The sequence below is a fragment of the Drosophila novamexicana genome, unplaced genomic scaffold, assembly GCF_003285875.2.
Source record: "Drosophila novamexicana strain 15010-1031.04,08,12 unplaced genomic scaffold, DnovRS2.1 tig00000564-arrow-pilon, whole genome shotgun sequence".
Classification (NCBI taxonomy): Eukaryota; Metazoa; Arthropoda; class Insecta; order Diptera; family Drosophilidae; genus Drosophila; species Drosophila novamexicana.
This window is the reverse complement of record NW_020824810.1, coordinates 2,293,253-2,315,503: the sequence shown is the minus strand read 5'-3', so window position 1 is coordinate 2,315,503 and position 22,251 is coordinate 2,293,253. Positions and strand designations below refer to the sequence as shown.

The 22,251-nt window shown below is 40.7% G+C and overlaps 1 protein-coding gene across 6 annotated transcripts in view; it reads left to right on the top strand.

Annotated features, from left to right (window-relative positions):
• The window catches only part of LOC115762130 (dystrobrevin beta), a 28,769-nt gene that overhangs the window by 5,061 nt on the left and 1,457 nt on the right, over nucleotides 1-22,251 (top strand). For 2 of the 6 annotated variants that reach the window (XM_030704237.1, XM_030704238.1), the window contains exons 2-6: nucleotides 17,468-17,832; nucleotides 17,890-17,975; nucleotides 18,031-18,845; nucleotides 18,915-19,551; nucleotides 20,409-20,516. In XM_030704237.1, the coding sequence (XP_030560097.1) occupies nucleotides 17,492-17,832; nucleotides 17,890-17,975; nucleotides 18,031-18,845; nucleotides 18,915-19,551; nucleotides 20,409-20,516 (1,987 nt within the window). In that variant the 5' untranslated portion in view covers nucleotides 17,468-17,491. Of the gene's footprint in view, nucleotides 1-17,467; nucleotides 17,833-17,889; nucleotides 17,976-18,030; nucleotides 18,846-18,914; nucleotides 19,552-20,408; nucleotides 20,517-20,976; nucleotides 21,016-21,300; nucleotides 21,704-22,251 lie in introns of all 6 variants that reach the window. The other 4 variants (XM_030704239.1, XM_030704240.1, XR_004017787.1 and 1 more) reach the window with 3 other exon arrangements.

The following is a 22,251-nucleotide window of genomic DNA, read 5'->3' as shown; positions in this document are numbered from 1 at the left end:
CCTCATTTAGCTTTCCACAACAACTGAACTGAACTGAACTAACGTTCTCCGGCTGCCCGGCTGCGCCCGGCTGCCCCTTGCCACACCCTTAACGTGTCACACGAAAGTATGTGGAGCATGTTCTTAACTTTTTGTACTTATTTCTGCTTGCCTCTTGGCCAGATTTCGAAATGCACAATTTCCCATTTTACAGCGAAGCGCTACGAAGGCGAGCATATTTCTTCTGTTTCCGTTTCTGTCGCCCATTTGTTTTTGTATCTGTGAACTAGATCGGAAGACTTTATTGCGGTCAGCTTCATCATGATTTTATTCTATTTGATATCAACTTCAATTAGTCTCAACATTGTTGACATTTGGGCGCGGCAAGGGGGGCAAAATGTGTCATGTAGCTAAGGCAAGCAATGCAGAGGGAAGTGTAGCTAGGGTTTAGTTGTATGTTGTTTTGTTGCTACGTTTGTAGGCTCTTAAATCGTCAAAATTGTAAGTAATATATTGCTTAAATTGAGAACAATAAGTCTATAAATTGGGATACCTGGGGAGAGAAACAAAAGGCATAATAACTCCATAAGAAAGTGGGAGAAAGCAAGCTTAAAAAGCTCTGAGAGCTGCCCAAGACTTTATGTATATATATATATATATATTGTTAGAGTTCTGATCAGTCCTAGAGGCACGCTAGTACTAAGAATTTCCAAGATTTGCTGTAAAAGTTATATCTGTGAATCGATATTTATCGATTTTTATATTCTAGCTTCCCTAGCTCTATATATTTTTCAGATATGCTGAAAAAGCTGGAACTGTGAAACGATATTATCGATATTTCTCTTCTAATGTCTCTAGCTCTAAGAATTTTCGAAATATGCCAACAAGGCTGGTTTCGTGCATCGATATTTATCGGCATTTCTCAATATTTCTGTCCCAGCCTCTTCAGTTATAAGATCATTTGCGTTATGCTATAAAAAAAGATCTGTGCATCGATATTTATCGACATTTCTTGATATTTGTATCCTAATCTCCCTAGCTCTATATATTTTCGAGATATGCTTAAAAAGCCGACTGCAAATCGATATTTATCGGCAATTCTTGATATGTGGGCCAATTTTGAGATTTTCTGAGAAAACTGGAGTCGTAAATATGTATTAATCGATTTAATTATCGATAACAAAAATTGCTAATCCAACTATTTCGAAGAAACTGAGTTTTAAGAAACCTATCTAAGTCAAAGTCTGGTTTTATGTGTTACATTTACTTCATTAGCTAATTACAAATGGGAATTACTTTGATAAGTATTTGCACAGATGTTTTTACACAAACATGCGGGAAATTAAATTGTTTGCCCTATAAACAATGCATAAAGCTTACGGAACAATATAAACAATTATTTGTTTATAATTAATGTTTACAAATGGGTTTTTCCGGCTTATCGTGCGATGTGCGAAAATCCATTTCCTTTGCCAATTGTGCTCGACAGGTAATTGAATTAAATGTTAGCATCTGTAAGATACAGTTTGGCCAACAGTTATAGCCTTGTATTTAATACGTATTGATTGGCTCTGCAAATGCACTTGACATGTATATATATATATATATATATGCATAGAGCTGGTGCTTATTGTGTGTCAACTGTCACAGTCGCATTTTAAATCTCATTATGTATTTATATGCAATGGCCACAAAAAGAAGGGGCGAAGCCAGTGTCAACTGCAGGCTACCCTGTTTAAAGTGTCATAAACAGTCTTCCCCTTCCCTAAGGCAATATTCCAATGCTTTAAGACTTCAGTTTTTATCAGTTTCAAAGGGGAATTGAAAGAGGTATCCAAAAAATAGTCTCAGTCTGTATATACTTACCATACGAGGACCTATATAGCACTTCAGCTGTATACAGCTTCTATAATTATAGCACTTGAGTTATATAAAACAATGTCTGGAAATCGATAACAACTATCGAAAATGAGCGTGGGAGGAGGCAGTCTAAAAGTGAAATATTCTCAGTCTGTATATATAATATGAGAACTTCCATACATGCTGCACATAGCTTTAATGCCATGTCGCTGAATCGATATTCATCGAAATGTATCGACAGCAAATATTGTACATTAGAATGGGAGGAGGCACACTAAGTGAAATATTCTCAGTCTGTATATACTATACGAGAGTTTAGGTAATAAATTTCCTATATAGAGCTGGTGTAAGTAATTCTAGAGTTTATAAAAACGATAATCGATATTTATCGAACATGTTAAAATAGTAAATATGGAAAAAAGTGATAAAATATTCTGCGTATGGCTTAGATATATGTCAAGTTCAAAGCCTCTGGCTATTCTATATATTATATGATCTCATGTTCTGCCTATATAACCCAAGTTCACTCTGCGAACAGGGTATACAAAAGCGACGGGCCAAGCAAACTGCAGGTATTGCTAATCAAATGTACTGCAACTTTTTCTCTTTTTTTTTTTACCTATTCTCAAACGGAACTTTCTATTTGTCTAGCTCTGGTTTTTCTTCTGCTTTTCGCCCGCATTGATTGGTTTGTGCTGTCGCTTCTTTTGTGGCAGCAACGTCCACGCCCCGCCCCGCCCCACAATATCTATATGTGTCTTAAAAGTAGCCTCAACTGAATTATGCAATTTCTTTTTGCCAAGTTTCTTATCGGCTGCTGCAGATTCTTATCACTCGCCAACCGTAATCGCTTTTATGGCACCTGGGCAAATGCGGAGCACAGAGAAAAATGTTGTTATTTACGGTCGGCAGAAGGTGGGGCAAAAAAAAAAAACGAGTCGCCTAATGCAACGTCAAATGAGAAAACTGCCCACGCCTTGTGTCTTAATGTAAACTATGTGAATTTATGTATATACAAATATATTATATATATCTATATCTATTTGTATGTCTTCTTCTTCCTCCATGTCGCAAGCCGCCCGATTTGGTCGTCGTCAGCGCACTGGGCCATCAGGCGTGGGCCGTCGTCTGCGATTGCAGTTCCCAACTTCATATGAATACAGTATAAATATATACATATACATATATATATATATATATATATATATATATATATATATTTATTTATATATATATAACCGACAACTGTTTATATGGTGGCGCGAGCTATTTGCTCCACAAAAGTCAAAAACAATCGCACATTTATGCATTTTTTAGCCAACTAAAAAGCCACAGGCTGTTGCAATTGCTGGATACTCTGTAAGCCACTATGAAAAGTCTTTTTAGGCAGCTGCAGCTCTTCCTCTGCCTTTGCTTCTGCTTCTTTCCTTTGCTTCCTCCCAAATAAGTTTTCAGATCATAATTATGCTTATATCTCTTAAAAATGTTAAGGGAATCATAAGATGTGGAAAGGTTTTAGTAAGTTTTCTTATATCATAAGATGTGGAAAGATTTTAGTATGTTTTCTTATAAGGATGATTAGTACGTACAAACTTATACAAGCCCATTGGCCTTGTGTACAGGGTATTAATACATACACAAGCACAATTATTTACAATTTGCACTTGGTTTTTGTTTAGAGTATGCATGTAAAATGCTTTGGCATGTTTGCCACAGAGCTGTCCAACGATTGCGACTCGTTTAAACAATTAGCTTTCAGTTAACAAATGTCATTTCCACACGGAATATATGATATATAAGCACAGTAAACCATATTTAGTGAGAGAAAACTGAGATCCGAAAGATCGAGAAACTTAAAAGTTGGCTTAATATATTTCCGATTCAGATCTTTGAAGAACCTTTTCAAACTTTTGTCTCTTTCTCTCGCTTTTCAAAATTTCAAAGTGATTTGTCATATTTTTTGCTGAGTAATTGTGATTATATATATTTCATTCAACAATTCTAGTTTGTCACACAGTTATTTCGGGCATTTTTCTAGATCTTAAGAATAAATTATTAAACATGCCCAAAACATGTGCTTGGACTCTTGAACTTGTGAGTTATTTAGGATGAAACACAGTTTTGCTTTAAGAATTTTAAAAGCAATCAATATAAAAGAGGAAATAGCCCGGCATTGCGCGGCTCTAATGTAGAATGCTGAGTAGGGCAACGCGAATTCGACCCAATCGAAACTTGAACTCTAGAAAGAACACTTGATACTTGGTACTCTCAATAACCTTCCATTGTTGCAGGTTTTGAATAATCTGTAGAGAAATCAAAGAAGAAGATTCGCTTGAACTTTGTTTATTCGCAATCGCACGTACGACGTGTCATCGGGCTGTAATATAAATAGGCGTGACGAAGTCTTGACTAGAACAACAACAACAACTGAAAATAATATTATAAGCAAATATTTAAAAGCCAAATAATTATTCAACTGGTTCTAATTTTAAAATGCTGATCAATGCTGATCAGAACAACATTTTACCCACGCGCAATTTGATTTTCATTTATTATACCCTTGCGGAGGGTATTATAATTTTGTCGTCAAATGTGTAACGCATAGAAGGAGACATCTCTGACCCCATAAAGTATATATATTCTTGATCAGCACCAATAGCCGAGTCGATCTAGCCATGTCCGTCTGTCTGTCCGTCCGTCTGTCCGTATCTCAAGGATCTCAGAACCTATAAGAGCTAGAGACTTGAAATTTTAGATGTAGATGACTAGGAGCATCCCGCGCAGATTTACTTTGTTTCCGATAATCGATAACTTACTCCGTTTCCAAGCAATCGATATCGATATCATGTTTTTTGTGCAATTTTGGTAAAGAATAAGAGCTAGAGTCATCAAACTTGACATATAGCTTCTAAAATAGAATATACATATGCATTTGATGTTGGAAGAAGACGGTTCAGGGTATCCCCTAGTCGGGAGCTCCCGACTAGTACCTCTTACTTGTTTTATTATTGTTATTTCGCCATTTTGTAAGCCGACTGTTTTTGTGTGCTGTGATAATATTTGGCCAGTTATCACACCCTCAAAATAGATGTATCTGTATAGTAGATGGATATAGACTGCGTCACTTGTTTGGCATTTTTTCGAGTGCATTCATTTATTATTGAGCTGTGCGCACGACATTTGCATATTTTGAATAATTTACAAACTGAGCTCAGGTTAAAGCAAATGTGGGCGTTGCACGAGTTGTTTGCGACAGGTGTCAACCATTAAATCATGGCCCAGTCGTTGCGACACTTTAACGAGAATCAATCAAAAGCCACAACAGAAAGGAAAAAACAATAACAAAAGCAGCATGTTGAAAGCTATAATATATATATATGAAAATTTAATAGGGGTATGCTCGCAAACAGCAACAAAAGCAGAAGTTTAAAATAAAAAATATATTGAACATTTAATTAAATAAATATCATCCATAGAAAATCTAAAACTATATAGAGTTTAATCTGTTGACAGATTGCTTCTATTAATAAAAATATATTAAAACTTAATAGGGGTATGCCTGCAAACTGCAACTACAAAAAAAAAAAAAAACAGACACCTAAATTATAAAATTTAACTTAAATGAATATTTTTGAATAAATATCGCTCCAAATATATATAGGAATTTATATGGTTTAATCAGGGCATTCAAATCTGCCAACCTAAATATTGTACCCTCAAAAATCCTATATAGACATGGGTCAAAACTTCCTAATCCCATAACTCGGCCAAAACTCAACCGATTTTCACGAAGTTGGGCTTTTTACTCATGGTTTGGCCCCTTTATTAATTTGGCATTTAAATCTGACAACCTAATTTTGGGTCCAAATTCATGTAAATATTGTACCCTAAGAATCCCTATATAGACATGGGTCAAAACTTCCTAATCCCATAACTCGGTCAAAACTCAACCGATTTTCACGAAGTTGGGCTTTTTACTCATGGTTTGGCCCCTTTATTAATTTGGCATTTAAATCTGACAACCTAATTTTGGGTCCAAATTCATGTAAATATTGTACCCTAAGAATCCCTATATAGACATGGGTCAAAACTTCCTAATCCCATAACTCGGTCAAAACTCAACCGATTTTCACGAAGTTGGGCTTTTTACTCATGGTTTGGCCCCTTTATTAATTTGGCATTTAAATCTGACAACCTAATTTTGGGTCCAAATTCATGTAAATATTGTACCCTAAGAATCCCTATATGACATGGGTCAAAACTTCCTAATCCCATAACTCGGTCAAAACTCAACCGATTTTCACGAAGTTGGGCTTTTTACTCATGGTTTGGCCCCTTTATTAATTTGGCATTTAAATCTGACAACCTAATTTTGGGTCCAAATTCATGTAATTATTGTACCCTCAAAAATCCTATATAGACATGGGTCAAAACTTCCTAATCCCATAACTCGGCCAAAACTCAACCGATTTTCACGAAGTTGGACTTTTTACTCATGGTTTGGCCCCTTTACTAATTTGGCATTTAAATCTAACAACCTAATTTTGGGTCCAAATTCATGTAAATATTGTACCCTCAAAAATCCTATATAGACATGGGTCAAAACTTCCTAATCCCATAACTCGGCCAAAACTCAACCGATTTTCACGAAGTTGGGCTTTTTACTCATGGTTTGGCCCCTTTATTAATTTGGCATTTAAATCTGACAACCTAATTTTGGGTCCAAATTCATGTAAATATTGTACCCTAAGAATCCCTATATAGACATGGGTCAAAACTTCCTAATCCCATAACTCGGCCAAAACTCAACCGATTTTCACGAAGTTGGGCTTTTTACTCATGGTTTGGCCCCTTTATTAATTTGGCATTTAAATCTGATAACCTAATTTTGGGTCCAAATTCATGTAATTATTGTACCCTAAGAATCCCTATATAGACATGGGTCAAAATTTCCTAATCCCATAACTCGGCCAAAACTCAACCGATTTTCACGAAGTTGGGCTTTTTACTCATGGTTTGGCCCCTTTGTTAATTTGGCATTTAAATCTGACAAACTAATTTTGGGTCCAAATTCAGGTAATTATTGTACCCTCAAAAATCCTATATAGACATGGGTCAAAACTTCCTAATCCCATAACTCGGCCAAAACTCAACCGATTTTCACGAAGTTGGACTTTTTACTCATGGTTTGGCCCCTTTACTAATTTGGCATTTAAATCTAACAACCTAATTTTGGGTCCAAATTCATGTAAATATTGTACCCTCAAAAATCCTATATAGACATGGGTCAAAACTTCCTAATCCCATAACTCGGCCAAAACTCAACCGATTTTCACGAAGTTGGGCTTTTTACTCATGGTTTGTCCCCTTTATTAATTTGGCATTTAAATCTGACAACCTAATTTTGGGTCCAAATTCATGTAAATATTGTACCCTCAAAAATCCTATATAGACATGGGTCATTTTCACGAAGTTAGGCTTTTTACTCATGGTTTGGCCCCTTTATTAATTTGGCATTTAAATCTGACAACCTAATTTTGGGTCCAAATTCATGTAAATATTGTACCCTCAAAAATCCTATATAGACATGGGTCAAAACTTCCTAATCCCATAACTCGGCCAAAACTCAACCGATTTTCACGAAGTTGGGCTTTTTACTCATGGTTTGGCCCCTTTATTAATTTGGCATTTAAATCTGACAACCTAATTTTGGGTCCAAATTCATGTAAATATTGTACCCTAAGAATCCCTATATAGACATGGGTCAAAACTTCCTAATCCCATAACTCGGCCAAAACTCAACCGATTTTCACGAAGTTGGGCTTTTTACTCATGGTTTGGCCCCTTTGTTAATTTGGCATTTAAATCTGACAAACTAATTTTGGGTCCAAATTCATGTAATTATTGTACCCTCAAAAATCCTATATAGACATGGGTCAAAACTTCCTAATCCCATAACTCGGCCAAAACTCAACCGATTTTCACGAAGTTGGACTTTTTACTCATGGTTTGGCCCCTTTACTAATTTGGCATTTAAATCTAACAACCTAATTTTGGGTCCAAATTCATGTAAATATTGTACCCTCAAAAATCCTATATAGACATGGGTCAAAACTTCCTAATCCCATAACTCGGCCAAAACTCAACCGATTTTCACGAAGTTGGGCTTTTTACTCATGGTTTGGCCCCTTTATTAATTTGGCATTTAAATCTGACAACCTAATTTTGGGTCCAAATTCATGTAAATATTGTACCCTAAGAATCCCTATATAGACATGGGTCAAAACTTCCTAATCCCATAACTCGGCCAAAACTCAACCGATTTTCACGAAGTTGGGCTTTTTACTCATGGTTTGGCCCCTTTATTAATTTGGCATTTAAATCTGACAACCTAATTTTGGGTCCAAATTCATGTAATTATTGTACCCTAAGAATCCCTATATAGACATGGGTCAAAATTTCCTAATCCCATAACTCGGCCAAAACTAAACCGATTTTCACGAAGTTGGGCTTTTTACTCATGGTTTGGCCCCTTTATTAATTTGGCATTTAAATCTGACAACCTAATTTTGGGTCCAAATTCATGTAATTATTGTACCCTAAGAATCCCTATATAGACATGGGTCAAAATTTCCTAATCCCATAACTCGGCCAAAACTCAACCGATTTTCACGAAGTTGGGCTTTTTACTCATGGTTTGGCCCCTTTATTAATTTGGCATTTAAATCTGACAACCTAATTTTGGGTCCAAATTCATGTAAATATTGTACCCTAAGAATCCCTATATAGACATGGGTCAAAACATCCTAATCCCAAAACTCGGCCAAAACTCAACCGATTTTCACGAAGTTGGGCTTTTTACTCATGGTTTGGCCCCTTTATTAATTTGGCATTTAAATCTGACAACCTATTTTTGGGTCCAAATTCATGTAAATATTGTACCCTCAAAAATCCTATATAGACATGGGTCAAAACTTCCTAATCCCATAACTCGGCCAAAACTCAACCGATTTTCACGAAGTTGGGCTTTTTACTCATGGTTTGGCCCCTTTATTAATTTGGCATTTAAATCTGACAACCTATTTTTGGGTCCAAATTCATGTAAATATTGTACCCTAAGAATGCCTATATAGACATGGGTCAAAACTTCCTAATCCTATAACTCGGCCAAAACTCAACCGATTTTCACGAAGTTGGGCTTTTTACTCATGGTTTGGCCCCTTTATTAATTTGGCATTTAAATCTGACAACCTAATTTTGGGTCCAAATTCATGTAATTATTGTACCCTAAGAATGCCTATATAGACATGGGTCAAAACTTCCTAATCCTATAACTCGGCCAAAACTCAACCGATTTTCACGAAGTTGGGCTTTTTACTCATGGTTTGGCCCCTTTATTAATTTGGCATTTAAATCTGACAACCTAATTTTGGGTCCAAATTCATGTAAATATTGTACCCTCAAAAATCCTATATAGACATGGGTCAAAACTTCCTAATCCCATAACTCGGCCAAAACTCAACCGATTTTCACGAAGTTGGGCTTTTTACTCATGGCTTGGCCCCTTTATTAATTTGGCATTTAAATCTGACAACCTAATTTTGGGTCCAAATTCATGTAAATATTGTACCCTCAAAAATCCTATATAGACATGGGTCAAAACTTCCTAATCCCATAACTCGGCCAAAACTCAACCGATTTTCACGAAGTTGGGCTTTTTACTCATGGTTTGGCCCCTTTATTAATTTGGCATTTAAATCTGACAACCTAATTTTGGGTCCAAATTCATGTAAATATTGTACCCTCAAAAATCCTATATAGACATGGGTCAAAACTTCCTAATCCCATAACTCGGCCAAAACTCAACCGATTTTCACGAAGTTGGGCTTTTTACTCATGGTTTGGCCCCTTTATTAATTTGGCATTTAAATCTGACAACCTAATTTTGGGTCCAAATTCATGTAAATATTGTACTCTAAGAATCCCTATATAGACATGGGTCAAAACTTCCTAATCCCATAACTCGGCCAAAACTCAACCGATTTTCACGAAGTTGGGCTTTTTACTCATGGTTTGTCCCCTTTATTAATTTGGCATTTAAATCTGACAACCTAATTTTGGGTCCAAATTCATGTAATTATTGTACCCTAAGAATCCCTATATAGACATGGGTCAAAACTTCCTAATCCCATAACTCGGCCAAAACTCAACCGATTTTCACGAAGTTGGGCTTTTTACTCATGGTTTGGCCCCTTTATTAATTTGGCATTTAAATCTGACAACCTAATTTTGGGTCCAAATTCATGTAAATATTGTACCCTAAGAATCCCTATATAGACATGGGTCAAAACTTCCTAATCCCATAACTCGGCCAAAACTCAACCGATTTTCACGAAGTTGGGCTTTTTACTCATGGTTTGTCCCCTTTATTAATTTGGCATTTAAATCTGACAACCTAATTTTGGGTCCAAATTCATGTAATTATTGTACCCTAAGAATCCCTATATAGACATGGGTCAAAACTTCCTAATCCCATAACTCGGCCAAAACTCAACCGATTTTCACGAAGTTGGGCTTTTTACTCATGGTTTGGCCCCTTTGTTAATTTGGCATTTAAATCTGACAAACTAATTTTGGGTCCAAATTCATGTAAATATTGTACCCTAAGAATCCCTATATAGACATGGGTCAAAACTTCCTAATCCCATAACTCGGCCAAAACTCAACCGATTTTCACGAAGTTGGGCTTTTTACTCATGGTTTGTCCCCTTTATTAATTTGGCATTTAAATCTGACAACCTAATTTTGGGTCCAAATTCATGTAATTATTGTACCCTAAGAATCCCTATATAGACATGGGTCAAAACTTCCTAATCCCATAACTCGGCCAAAACTCAACCGATTTTCACGAAGTTGGGCTTTTTACTCATGGTTTGTCCCCTTTATTAATTTGGCATTTAAATCTGACAACCTAATTTTGGGTCCAAATTCATGTAATTATTGTACCCTAAGAATCCCTATATAGACATGGGTCAAAATTTCCTAATCCCATAACTCGGCCAAAACTCAACCGATTTTCACGAAGTTGGGCTTTTTACTCATGGTTTGTCCCCTTCATTAATTTGGCATTTAAATCTGACAACCTATTTTTGGGTCCAAATTCATGTAAATATTGTACCCTAAGAATGCCTATATAGACATGGGTCAAAACTTCCTAATCCCATAACTCGGCCAAAACTCAACCGATTTTCACGAAGTTGGGCTTTTTACTCATGGTTTGTCCCCTTTATTAATTTGGCATTTAAATCTGACAACCTAATTTTGGGTCCAAATTCATGTAATTATTGTACCCTAAGAATCCCTATATAGACATGGGTCAAAACTTCCTAATCCCATAACTCGGCCAAAACTCAACCGATTTTCACGAAGTTGGGCTTTTTACTCATGGTTTGGCCTCTTTATTAATTTGGCATTTAAATCTGACAACCTAATTTTGGGTCCAAATTCATGTAAATATTGTACCCTAATAATCCCTATATAGACATAGGGTCTAAATTTCGCATTACCATGTCTGTCGAGATATGGCTCTATATTCATGGTTTGGCGTCTAGATAAATTTACCATATACCATGTACCTTATACATATATATTTTTGCAACCCTTAAAGCTATCCCTCTCTGCCTCTTTCTCTGCCATCCCGCCCTCTCTCCCTCTCTGTCGGTCCACTTCAGAAACTCTCTGTTAATCCTTGGGCGGCCGCCTAATGGTGCTTTTTGTGCGTTGCAGCTGACGGAATGTGCATTTTCCATTATCCAACGTAGAGTTAACTTGAGCTGTAAGTAGCACGTAGCCAAGCCGAACAGAAATCCCAACACCCCAAACCCCTTGGCGACCCCCCTCTCAACTGCTGCACGTCCGTCCCTGGCGATGCTCCCATTTCTGTGCATAATTACAGTCCCAGTTACCGCACCCCCTCCGCCCCCTTTTGGCATACGCTGCGTGCACTTGATGTGTTTTGATGGAGGACGATGACGTGCTTTGGCATCTCTAACTGGCACAGCACTTCCTGCTTCCAGTTGTTGCCGTCGCCGCCAGCCTCCTGCCTCCCATCTGCCTGCCTCATCCTTCACTTTGTGCTTGCTTCCATTTTTGTTCCTGTTGTTGGCAAGTTGGGTTCTGCTTGCTCATGAACTAATTTCAACGTGGCTTCTCATAATTAAGCATTTTAGGCTGCCACGCCCAAAAAAAAAACGCCCTCTTTCCAATCAATTACAGCACATTTTCACCTGGCGCAGCTTTTCAATTTCAGACTTGAAAAAGAAAAAAACCAAAAACAAAAACTAATCTGTTGCCAGCTTCAGTTTATGCACATTTTTCAATCAACTCGTTTGGCAAATGCAGTTGCAGATTTTGCACAGTTTGCATATGAAATGCCGTTCCCTCTTGCCAGCCCCCTTATAGCCGCCGCTTTTCCGACTTCTTTGGCTTTCCCCCCCCTTCCCCCCTTCGTACAAAAGTGTACGAGACCGAGACAAAAGGTTATTGCACGGCTTGCCGATTTTAGATTATCATTCTTGCTTGACATGCAATGTTGATTGTTGTTTCGTGCTGCTGTTAATACCCTAACTTATGCCAGCAAGCGGGTATGCCCAGCCGGGTGTGTCTTACACCTCAAAGAAGCTTGAAGAAGAAGCTGAACTCTGCTCGTCATCTCTCTTGTATATCTTAAATCTTGCACATATCTTCCAGTCTTTCGGAAAGATTGATTGCTTGGAGTTGGCATTGCACTTCCCGGAATATTCTTCGGGTAGATTCCCGCTGTCTTTTGCTCTCTCAATAAATCGCTTGGTTTTCGAATTCTTAGAACTCTTCTTTCTCTTCTTGCTGCATTTTGATTCCCATAAGCATCGGCATATATCATAGTGAAAGGTTCCCTCGAAATATCGGACAGCTAAATCATATATCACATTAAAAGAATCTATCGAAAAAAGGTGCTTCCCATTTTCCAAGTTATCTTCAATAAACTCAGCAATTGCCAGCTTTACAATTCTTACTCAAGGTCTACAAAGTCTTGAACAATGTCTGGAAGGGTATTTAGGCTTCGACTTGTCGTAGTTAGGATTACTTTCTATACTATTTTTCATGTCTTTTGTTTTATTGTTGTTGTTGTTGTGCTTCGGTTCTGTTTGCTGTGGTCGCATTTTTTTTGTGCCCCAATGGAAGAGGTAAATTAACACGAAATAAACGAAACGTTTGTCTGGAATTCGGAATGCAGAATTCTGAATTATTATGTGCCACAGTTATCAGCGCAGTTGTTGTTCTTGTTTTTTTTTCTTACCTGTGATTTGACACGGCACGCGAACTGCAGGACTTGCTCGTCCGGATGCAGCACTTTATTGTGGCAGCTACTTTTGGTAAGGTGGCAACGCGTTGGCAACCTGATGGCAACACCTATTTTTCTTTATTTTTGAACAAAAAACTTTGAAATCTTTTGCCAGTCCCATGATCCTTGTTGAAGGCAAGTTTTTTGCTGCTGCTGATTCCGCTTCTGCTGCTGCCGCTCCTTTGCCGCAAATTGCGCATCAAGTTGGGCAGAAGCAAAAAAAAAAGTAGCTAAAGTTAAGTTCATCTGGGATTCAACTTGTGTTGAGTGTGTGAAAATTGCTTTTAACTATTCCCATAACTATGCTATTTGCTGCTTCCCATGACTTTCATTAGCAGCTCTTGAGCTTTGACCCATATAACTTACAAATAGCTTTTTTTACCCAGCCGATACCTGAGCCCATTTCGTGCTCGTGTCAAACATGCAGTTGGCATTTGCTGATGAGCAAAAGTTTAGCTTTAATCAAAGTTCTGTGTGACAACGCGCAAAACTTTGCATAAGTTTTGCATTAAGGTTGGTTGCGGAAACTATGTATATATAAGAAAATATTGCTGAATTGCGCATAATTCATTTTCATTTATATTTGCTTTTATATATTATTGTTTATCAGAAACTGAACTTCAGCTGTGTCATTTTTTCAATCCCTGACAAAATGTTAACAAAATTCTAGCATTTTCCAGTTGGCCAAAAATCTCGGTCTGATGCAGGCGCACAAACATGCGGTCAGCCTTGTGGGCTGCCCAAAACCCCAAATTTTAACTCAAAAACCAGCAACAGACAAGCCGGGAACAGATTCGCACAGTGGTGCGAATTATATGAAAACTGGGCAAACTTGTTGGCATACAAATAGTCACATATTTGCGGGCTCAAAGTAGAAGATATCAAGTTGAGTATTGAGTATGAATTAGTATCGAAACATTTCCAATATTTTCAAAGAGTTAACTGTGCTCTAATCAAGTGCCCGACTAGGAGATACCCTGCATAATAGGCTATATACAACTTTGCCAGAGTTTCTCTGTTCTCTGTTTTCTCAGAAAGAAGACTGCTTTAAGCAAGTGCTCAACTAGGAGATACCCTGTACGAAAAGAACAAATTGGCATATTTGTAGAATATAAAGGATATATGCCAGTCGATCACAGTTCTGTGATATCTTTGTCTTATTCAACGCAGCCTAGCTTCGACGTAAAGCCAAGAAAGTCAACGTATCTAGACAGAAGAGAGAGTTGTTAGAGCGAGAGAAATAGGGCAAAAAAGAGAAGAAAAGCTATAGATGAAGCCGAAGGAAGTGCCAAAATTGGTAAGCCTACATGAATTTGTGAGAATCGCAAAGAAAGGCAGTATTTTGAGGAGCTGAGCACCCATTTTTGTCCACTGTACAGACCCGAATAAACCATTGGCCACTTGAAGCACAAGCACAGACATGAATGCTGGTTGTTGTCGCTTTGGGGGAAAGCGCCCGCCCGCACTTCCCCTCTCTCCCCCTCGCAACTGCCCCTCCACATTGGCCCCATTGCAGCTGCAATGCGTCTTCATAGACGACGTGCTCGTTGCCAAACTGGAAATAATTCAGGCAGGTCTCGTTGCATACTTTTGTGCGCAAATGTTTACACAGCTCAGAGCGCGTCCTTCATTCAGTTTGGGCAGCCAGCTGTCTGTGTGTTTGTGTGTTGTTTAGCTGGCCCACATCTGCCCGGGCAAACTGTATGTGCATATTTATATAAATGTACACATACGTATGTCCTGGCGGCTTTTGTCGCTCCATTTCGTTTAGAGTGCAGCCGCAGGAGAAGCAACAGCAGAAGCAGCGGCAGCATCAGCTTATGAGTCATCGCCCAGCATCGTGAGTCTCATCAGCCTCATCAGTGTTGTCATTTTCTCGTTTCGAAATTGAATTCCACTATGGACAACCAGATTGGCTGCTATCCTGCGCAGTCCTCTCCTGTCCTGTCCTGTCCTGTTTCTGGTGCCGGGCTCGGTCCGCTGACATCTCGTTTTTTGTGTGTGCGCTGCTTCCTTGCCCTGCGTCAGCAAATATACAAGTAGAAAAGCGGCATTTAAATGAAGTGGAATCCTGTTTTTAAATGTCCTTGTGCTCCTCATACTACTCTGGCCCTATGCTATTTCCGCCACGTTTGGCTGTGCCGCCCCTGTCTGTCCTGGCCTGGCCTGGACTCGGAATGCGTCATCACGTTCAAAGGACTTCTCATCTATAGCAAATTTTGATACTAACGGGCATTGCACACTGGTTTGACAACCTATTAAAATTTACCTTAAGGGAAGAGGCCAAACAGAAGCGAAAGATAGAAAGAAAGGGAGCAAGAAGGAGAGAAAGGACTATAGATCTGTTAGCTTAGTTGAATTTGTGAGAATCGCAAAGGAAGGCAACATCGCAGAAAGAAGCTGATCAAGAAAAAGGGAAAGACAGAAGAGTGAGAGGGAGAAAGAAATAGGGCAAGAAAGATAGAGAAGAAAACAAAAGAAAGTATTAAAATCTGTAAACCTATTTGAATTTTTGAGAATCGCAAAGGAAGGCAATATTTCAGAAGGACGCAGAGCAAGGGACAGAACAGTGAGAGAGAGAGAAGCAGCCCAAGTAAGATGTGAGAAATTTAAATATATTTCGCGAAGCTGCAACACTGTGCGATGGATTCAAAAGTGTCGCTGACGGCCGGGACACATGAATTATGTTCACACACACACACACGCATTCGGCAGGAGATAATATCCTGCTACTCACCGCGATGTGTGAATCAAAAAAGCAAGAACAACACGAGGAACATAATAAATGGCTGACACTTTTGGCGACAGCTCCTGCGAGACTGTTCCAACAGAGAAAGGGAGAGCGAGAGAGAGAGAGAGAGAGAGAGAGAGAGAGAGAGAGAGAGAGAGAGAGAGAGAGAGAGAGAGAGAGAGAGAGAGAGAGAGAGAGAGAGAGAGAGAGAGAGAGAGAGAGAGAGAGAGAGAGAGAGAGAGAGAGAGAGAGAGAGAGAGAGAGAGAGAGAGAGTGAGAGAGAGTGAGTGAGGGAGAGGCAGCTGGCAATTCTCGTGCCCAAGCTGCAAGTTGATTCCGTTTCCAATTCTCGCAAACGCTTCGATTAATTGGTATTGCAAAGAGGATTACAAATGATTTAAAATTGCGGCCGGGGTTAATAAAATTGGCTTTGTTTTTCGTTTGCCAGGCAAAAGGACTCCCAGATGGGCTGCGTAAGGGGAGGGGGAATCCTTTGGATTGCTCACTTGCACTTCCGGCGGCAACAGGGGAGATGATGGCCTCCGCTCCGCTGTGTGTGTGTGTGTCGCCAGACAGACGACAATGGAATATGTAATAAAAAAAAAACCCCATTGTTGGCAGGATGACAGGAAGTGGGAGGAGGAGTGGAGGGAGGGGCAGCAGTGGTTGGCTGGCTGCTCCATTCGCCAATCGCTTTGGCATTCGCGTGTTGCGGCTGATGTTTATGGCACAAAAAGCTGATGATGTTGTCGACGATGTTCTCGTCCTTCTTCTAATCCTCCTCCTCCTCATCCCCGTTCTGTCCGTTCTACTCGCCCGATGCCAGCTGATGACCCAGTTAGACCGAGCCGAGTGCTCCTCTTGGCATTATTATTTATGCGTTAATTAAATATTCCGTATACACATGTTTCTAAGCACCATCACACACACACAGCATGTTTACAGGGCGCATATTAAGTTGTAAAGATGACATTAAATATGTGTTACATGTGTGTGCGCCCCTTTCCTCCCTGCCCCCCGGAACTAGTCCATAAAGGAATTCTATTTATGTGAGCTCGCCAAGCGCTCGGGCTATATTTATTCCCTTCTACATAATCCTGCGCTATAATCATCTAAATTATCATTATCTTTACGACTTAAAGCTAGACGATAATTTAAAGAGAAAGTGTATATTAATGAAAATATATTGAGCCCAGTTTGCCATTTCAGTCGATTTTAAGAAATCTTGAGTTGCTAGACAGTTTTTTTTAGCCAGAACCCGAAGATTAGAAGAACCAGCTACACCCAACTTGGTGTGTAGCTTCTCGTATAGAGTATTTTACACGATAGAGCCTGGGAACTTGGCATATATATACCTAATTATGCCATATTTAAGGTCTGAAAATGTCAAGAAGATCGGACTATAAGCTCCTAAGTTATTGAAGAAGACATATTTCAAACAAACTGCGAGACGCAGAGTTGGAATAACGTTGTTGCTTATTACTCTCTCTCTCTTTTTTAATCGTTCCTTGCAGTGTTGAGCTCGTTTTGTGAGATTCATGATGATGGAGCTGGAGCCGCGCGTGGCCATATTGCAGGATCTGCGCCTACAGACCTTCGACTCGATACGCTTTGCCTCGTATCGGACCGCCTCGAAGTTGCGCTACATACAAAAGTCGACCAATTTGCATCTGGTGGACATTTGGAATGTGATCGAGGCGTTCCGCGAGAATGGCCTAAACACATTGGAGCCGCAGAGCGATGTGAGCGTGGCGCGTCTGGAGACGCTCGTCTCCTCGCTCTATCACAATCTGAACAAGCGTTTGCCCACCGCACAGCAGGTGCCCGTGGACTCGAAGGCGGGTCTCTTGCTCAACTGGCTGCTGGCTGCGTACACCAGGTGGGAGTACTTGTAGTAGCTGTCTGTTCCAGAAGCCTAATCCTTTTCCCATTGCAGCGACAACTCGGGCAAAATACGCGTGTTTTCCATTAAGGTGGCGCTGGCCACCATGTGCTCCGGCAAGCTGGTGGACAAGCTCAGATGTGAGTAGCTAAAACTGAACTAAAACTGAACTGATTCCTTCTACTCCCTCGGCAGATATCTTTTCACAGATTTCGGATGGCGCTGGACAGCTGGTTGCCTGGAAGCTGGGTGAATTTTTGCGTGAGGTATTGGCGCTGCCGGCGGCCGTTTATGAGTCGCCCACATTCCACTATAAGGACGGGCTGGAGGAGGAGATATTTCCGGCCGAGAATAAGGTCACCGTGAATGATTTCATGGCAACACTTATGTCCGAACCGGGGCCATCGTGTCTCGTCTGGCTGCCGTTATTGCATCGGCTGGCCACGGTTGAGACAATTGTGCATCCGACGATCTGTTCTGTTTGCCATAAGGAAAACTTTACCGGATTTCGTTATCGTTGTCAGCGGTGTCACGCCTACCAATTGTGCCAGGAGTGCTTTTGGCATGGCAAGACATCGCTGAACCATCAGAACGATCACGAGGTCAAGGAATACTCGAGCTACAAGTCGCCCAGCAAACAGATTGGTCACTCCTTGCGCAAGAGCTTCCGGTGTGTGCCCGAGAAGACGACGCAAGTGTTGCCACGATTCCCCGACCAGCCCGAAAAGACACTCAATTTATCGCACATTGTGCCCCCATCGCCGTTACCCTCGCACAATGGCTTCTCCGATCCAACGCTGGGCCACTTGCACGGTCCCGGTCCCGGTTCCGGCTCTGGTCCGGGGCCCGGACATCCGGGCATCTTTGATCGTTCCAGCACGCTGGATTCGCGCGCCACCGGACGCAGCCTGGACACGACCATGTCTCGCGTAGCGGCCGCCTCGGCCAACGATGAGGAGCATCGCCTGATTGCACGCTATGCCGCGCGCCTGGCCCAGGAGAATCGCGCTGTAAGTACCAGTTAAATACATCTCTATAATATCCCCACTTAATCTCTCTCTGCCCTCTCTCGCTCGCAGCCCTCCAACATGCCCAATGCGGAGAGCATCGCGCCCATTGGCACGGATAATTCGCGTGCGCAGCGCGAGCTCATCGCCCAGCTGGAGTCGAAGAACAAGGAGATTATGCGCGAAATTGCGCGCCTGCGCCGCCAGCAGGAGACTGAGCAAATGGCGCCCGAGAATCCGGCGCTGATCAATGAGCTGCGCGCACTGCGGCAGCGCAAGGGCGAGCTGGAGGGGCATTTGGGCGCGCTGCAGGATTCGCGGCGGCAGCTCATGGAACAGCTGGAGGGCCTGATGCGCATGCTCAAGAATCAACAGACTGCCTCGCCGCGCTCCACGCCCAATTCCAGTCCACGATCCGGTAAATCGCCGCCCATGCCAGGTGGCACGGCAACAACATCAGCTGGCGTCCTGGGCACCACGCCGATGAGCGCCCTGCATGCCCAGCAGTTGCAACAACTGCAACAGCATCCGATGCTGCGCTCCACACAGCAACAGCTGTTGCAGCAGCAGCAGCAGCAGCAGCAGGCGGCACAGCAAAGTCAATGCTCGCCCGGTCTCGGCCACGGACCCTTCAGCCAGAGCCAGCTGGAGCAGCTCAACCAGATCAGCAGCGACATGCGCAGCGCCTTTGCCGCCAACGGCAGTGCAAGTGAGTATTGCCCGCGCCCGTAGCCCAAGGATCTACTAGGGATTCGATTTGGGTTTGGGTTTGGTTTGGGTTTGGGTTGGGTTGGATTAAAGTGTAACTGTTGCCTTTGTTTAGGTTGACTGCATCACAAATTGGTCGTTAGGTTTATTCATCTCTCGCTCTCTCTCCATACGCTCTTACGCACACTGAACACCGCCCTCACTTGCCACTGCCCAACACTGTTCACTGACCAACACACACTTCGCTTGGAAGCTGCTCGCGTGTCACGATCAGGCATTCGTGCGTGATTCAATTTGGAATAAATTCTTGTTAGATCAGTTGCCCAAGTGGCCTAGTCTTTTGGCAATAGAACAACTAGGATCTGAGTTCGAGTAACGCGATTATTTTCAATTGTTATCGACTTAGTGCTTACGATAGTTATATCGATAACGATTAATCGTAATTCGTAAAACAATTAATCCGAATTTAAAAGAGATTCTCAAAGAGACTCAATAAATACCCTACATCTTTAGACATATTTGTCTGAGAAAAGGCGATAATTTCCAATTGCAATCGACAGAATGCTTACGATAAATATATCGATAAATAATCGATAAAGATTGATCATTCGATTCGTAAAACAATTAAATGGAATTGAAATTAGATTTTCGAGAAGACTCCTAATAGGTGAGAAATAAGCGATTATTTTCAATTGCTATCGACTGAATGTCTTTGATAATTATATCGATAATTTATCGATAACGATTAATCGTAATTCGTGACACGCTTACAGCTCCGTGAAGCACAGAAGCTTGGTTCATCCCAAGCAATATCTCTCGCTTTGTTTTATATATATATATATGTATATGGCTTCACAGCCCCGCCGCCCATATTGAATGCCAATCCCAATGCCGACGCGGAGCTGAACGCAACTGCCGACAACATAACGTCGGCCATTTCGACAATGGTCAGCGATCTGAATACAGGTAAATCGCAGTAATAACCCTAACAAAATAAAAAAAAATCGAAATCGAAACCAAATCGAGATCTTAATTCCCGCCTGAAACCAACGCCCGCTCGCTCGCTCGCTCTGCTGCTGCTGCTTGGAATATAGAATGTGTATATAATATATCTATATCTATATAGAGATATATATATATATATATATAGCTATACGATCTAGAATTTGCACCTGCAATTTGCACTCGTTTTTAGAGCTGTGTTCGATTTATTTATTTTTGGCACCAAATTTGTTGAAGCACCCCGCTTTTAGAGTCCACTGGCCACTGCCACGCCCACTCGCACCTAACTAATATATGGAATATTCTCTATCTCTATCTCTCTCTCTCTCTCTTTCTAACACGCTCTCTCTCTGTCTATGCTTTGCTGTGTGTGTGTGTGTGTTATGTGTGCTTTTCCTTGTTCGTTGTCCTTGAACTTTTTCAGAACAATTCTTGCCGCCGGCTCGTTTCATTATGCCTTTGGGTAAGTCCTTCACGTCGACTCCGTTTCCGCCCTTCGTCGTTGCGACCAACTCTCTACCCTCCCCCCTAGCCCCTAGTTATTTATTTATTTTTTGGTTTTTCTCAAAATTTTTTGTTATTTTTCTTATAGATTATTTCCCAAATAGACGGCATAAGAAAAATTGCTGCAAATGTTGAATTGCACTTCAGTTGTTCTTTATTGTTTATCATTTTTACTTTCACTACCAAAACAAAAAAAAAAAACAAAACCTCTATCGCATCCATACGAACGAATCCCCTTTTCAAGAGTATCGCCACATCGAGGGCCGCGAATCCGCTCCTGCCGGTTGCGGCGATTGCGATTGCCTGGCTTACGAGGAGATCTTTCGCACCGACGATGATCTTGAGTGTGAGGGCGCTGCCACGCCCCTTTATACAGATCCCTTCGATGATGAATTCGATTATAATTTCGGCCAGAGCGAGGAGCAGTCCCAGCTAAATCGCCTGTTCGCCTATCGCCACCATCCCGAGCTCTTTATCGATGACGACGAGGCCGGCTTTCCGGCACTGCATGAGATCGGTGAGACAATCGATGAGCTGCAGTTGATAATGCACGCTTACATTATGAAATATAGTTTGAATATATAAAAAAAAAAAAACAAAAAACAAGAGAATTGAAAAACATTTGTTTAGGTTCACGCGTTGTTCAGGTAATATTTTGATATGCATATATATTTATATGAAATATATTTTATTGTATGCCTTTCGCTCATCTCAAATGTAGTTGCCAGTTCGTTGACATACGCTTCACTTTCAGCTTAAATCGCGTTTCTATCTATTTCCACAAATCTGATTCATTCGTAGTGCAACATCTTTCCAGTGGCGTAGTCGGGCTGTTTATAAGGGGGGTAAATAGTTAACTAAGCTTCAATCTTATGCACAATCAAGGCTCGGACTGGTTTATATGTAGGCACGATCTTTGAAGATCTTCAGTAATTTATATGCTAAGATCTGGATATGGACATAGCCAACAGACACGTCTCCAGCTGGACAGACTTATTCAATAATGATATTATATATCCATACACGAGCCTGAGGTTCGAACCCAGAGCTGCGATCTTTTCAGTTCAAGTTCCATTAACCCATAGAGAATCTCTCTACTCTAAGCTATATCTATATGCTATATCTATGTAAACTAGACTCTAGACTCTACTATACGAAACTTTTCATTTCAATATATATTGTTCTTTCAAGCCGC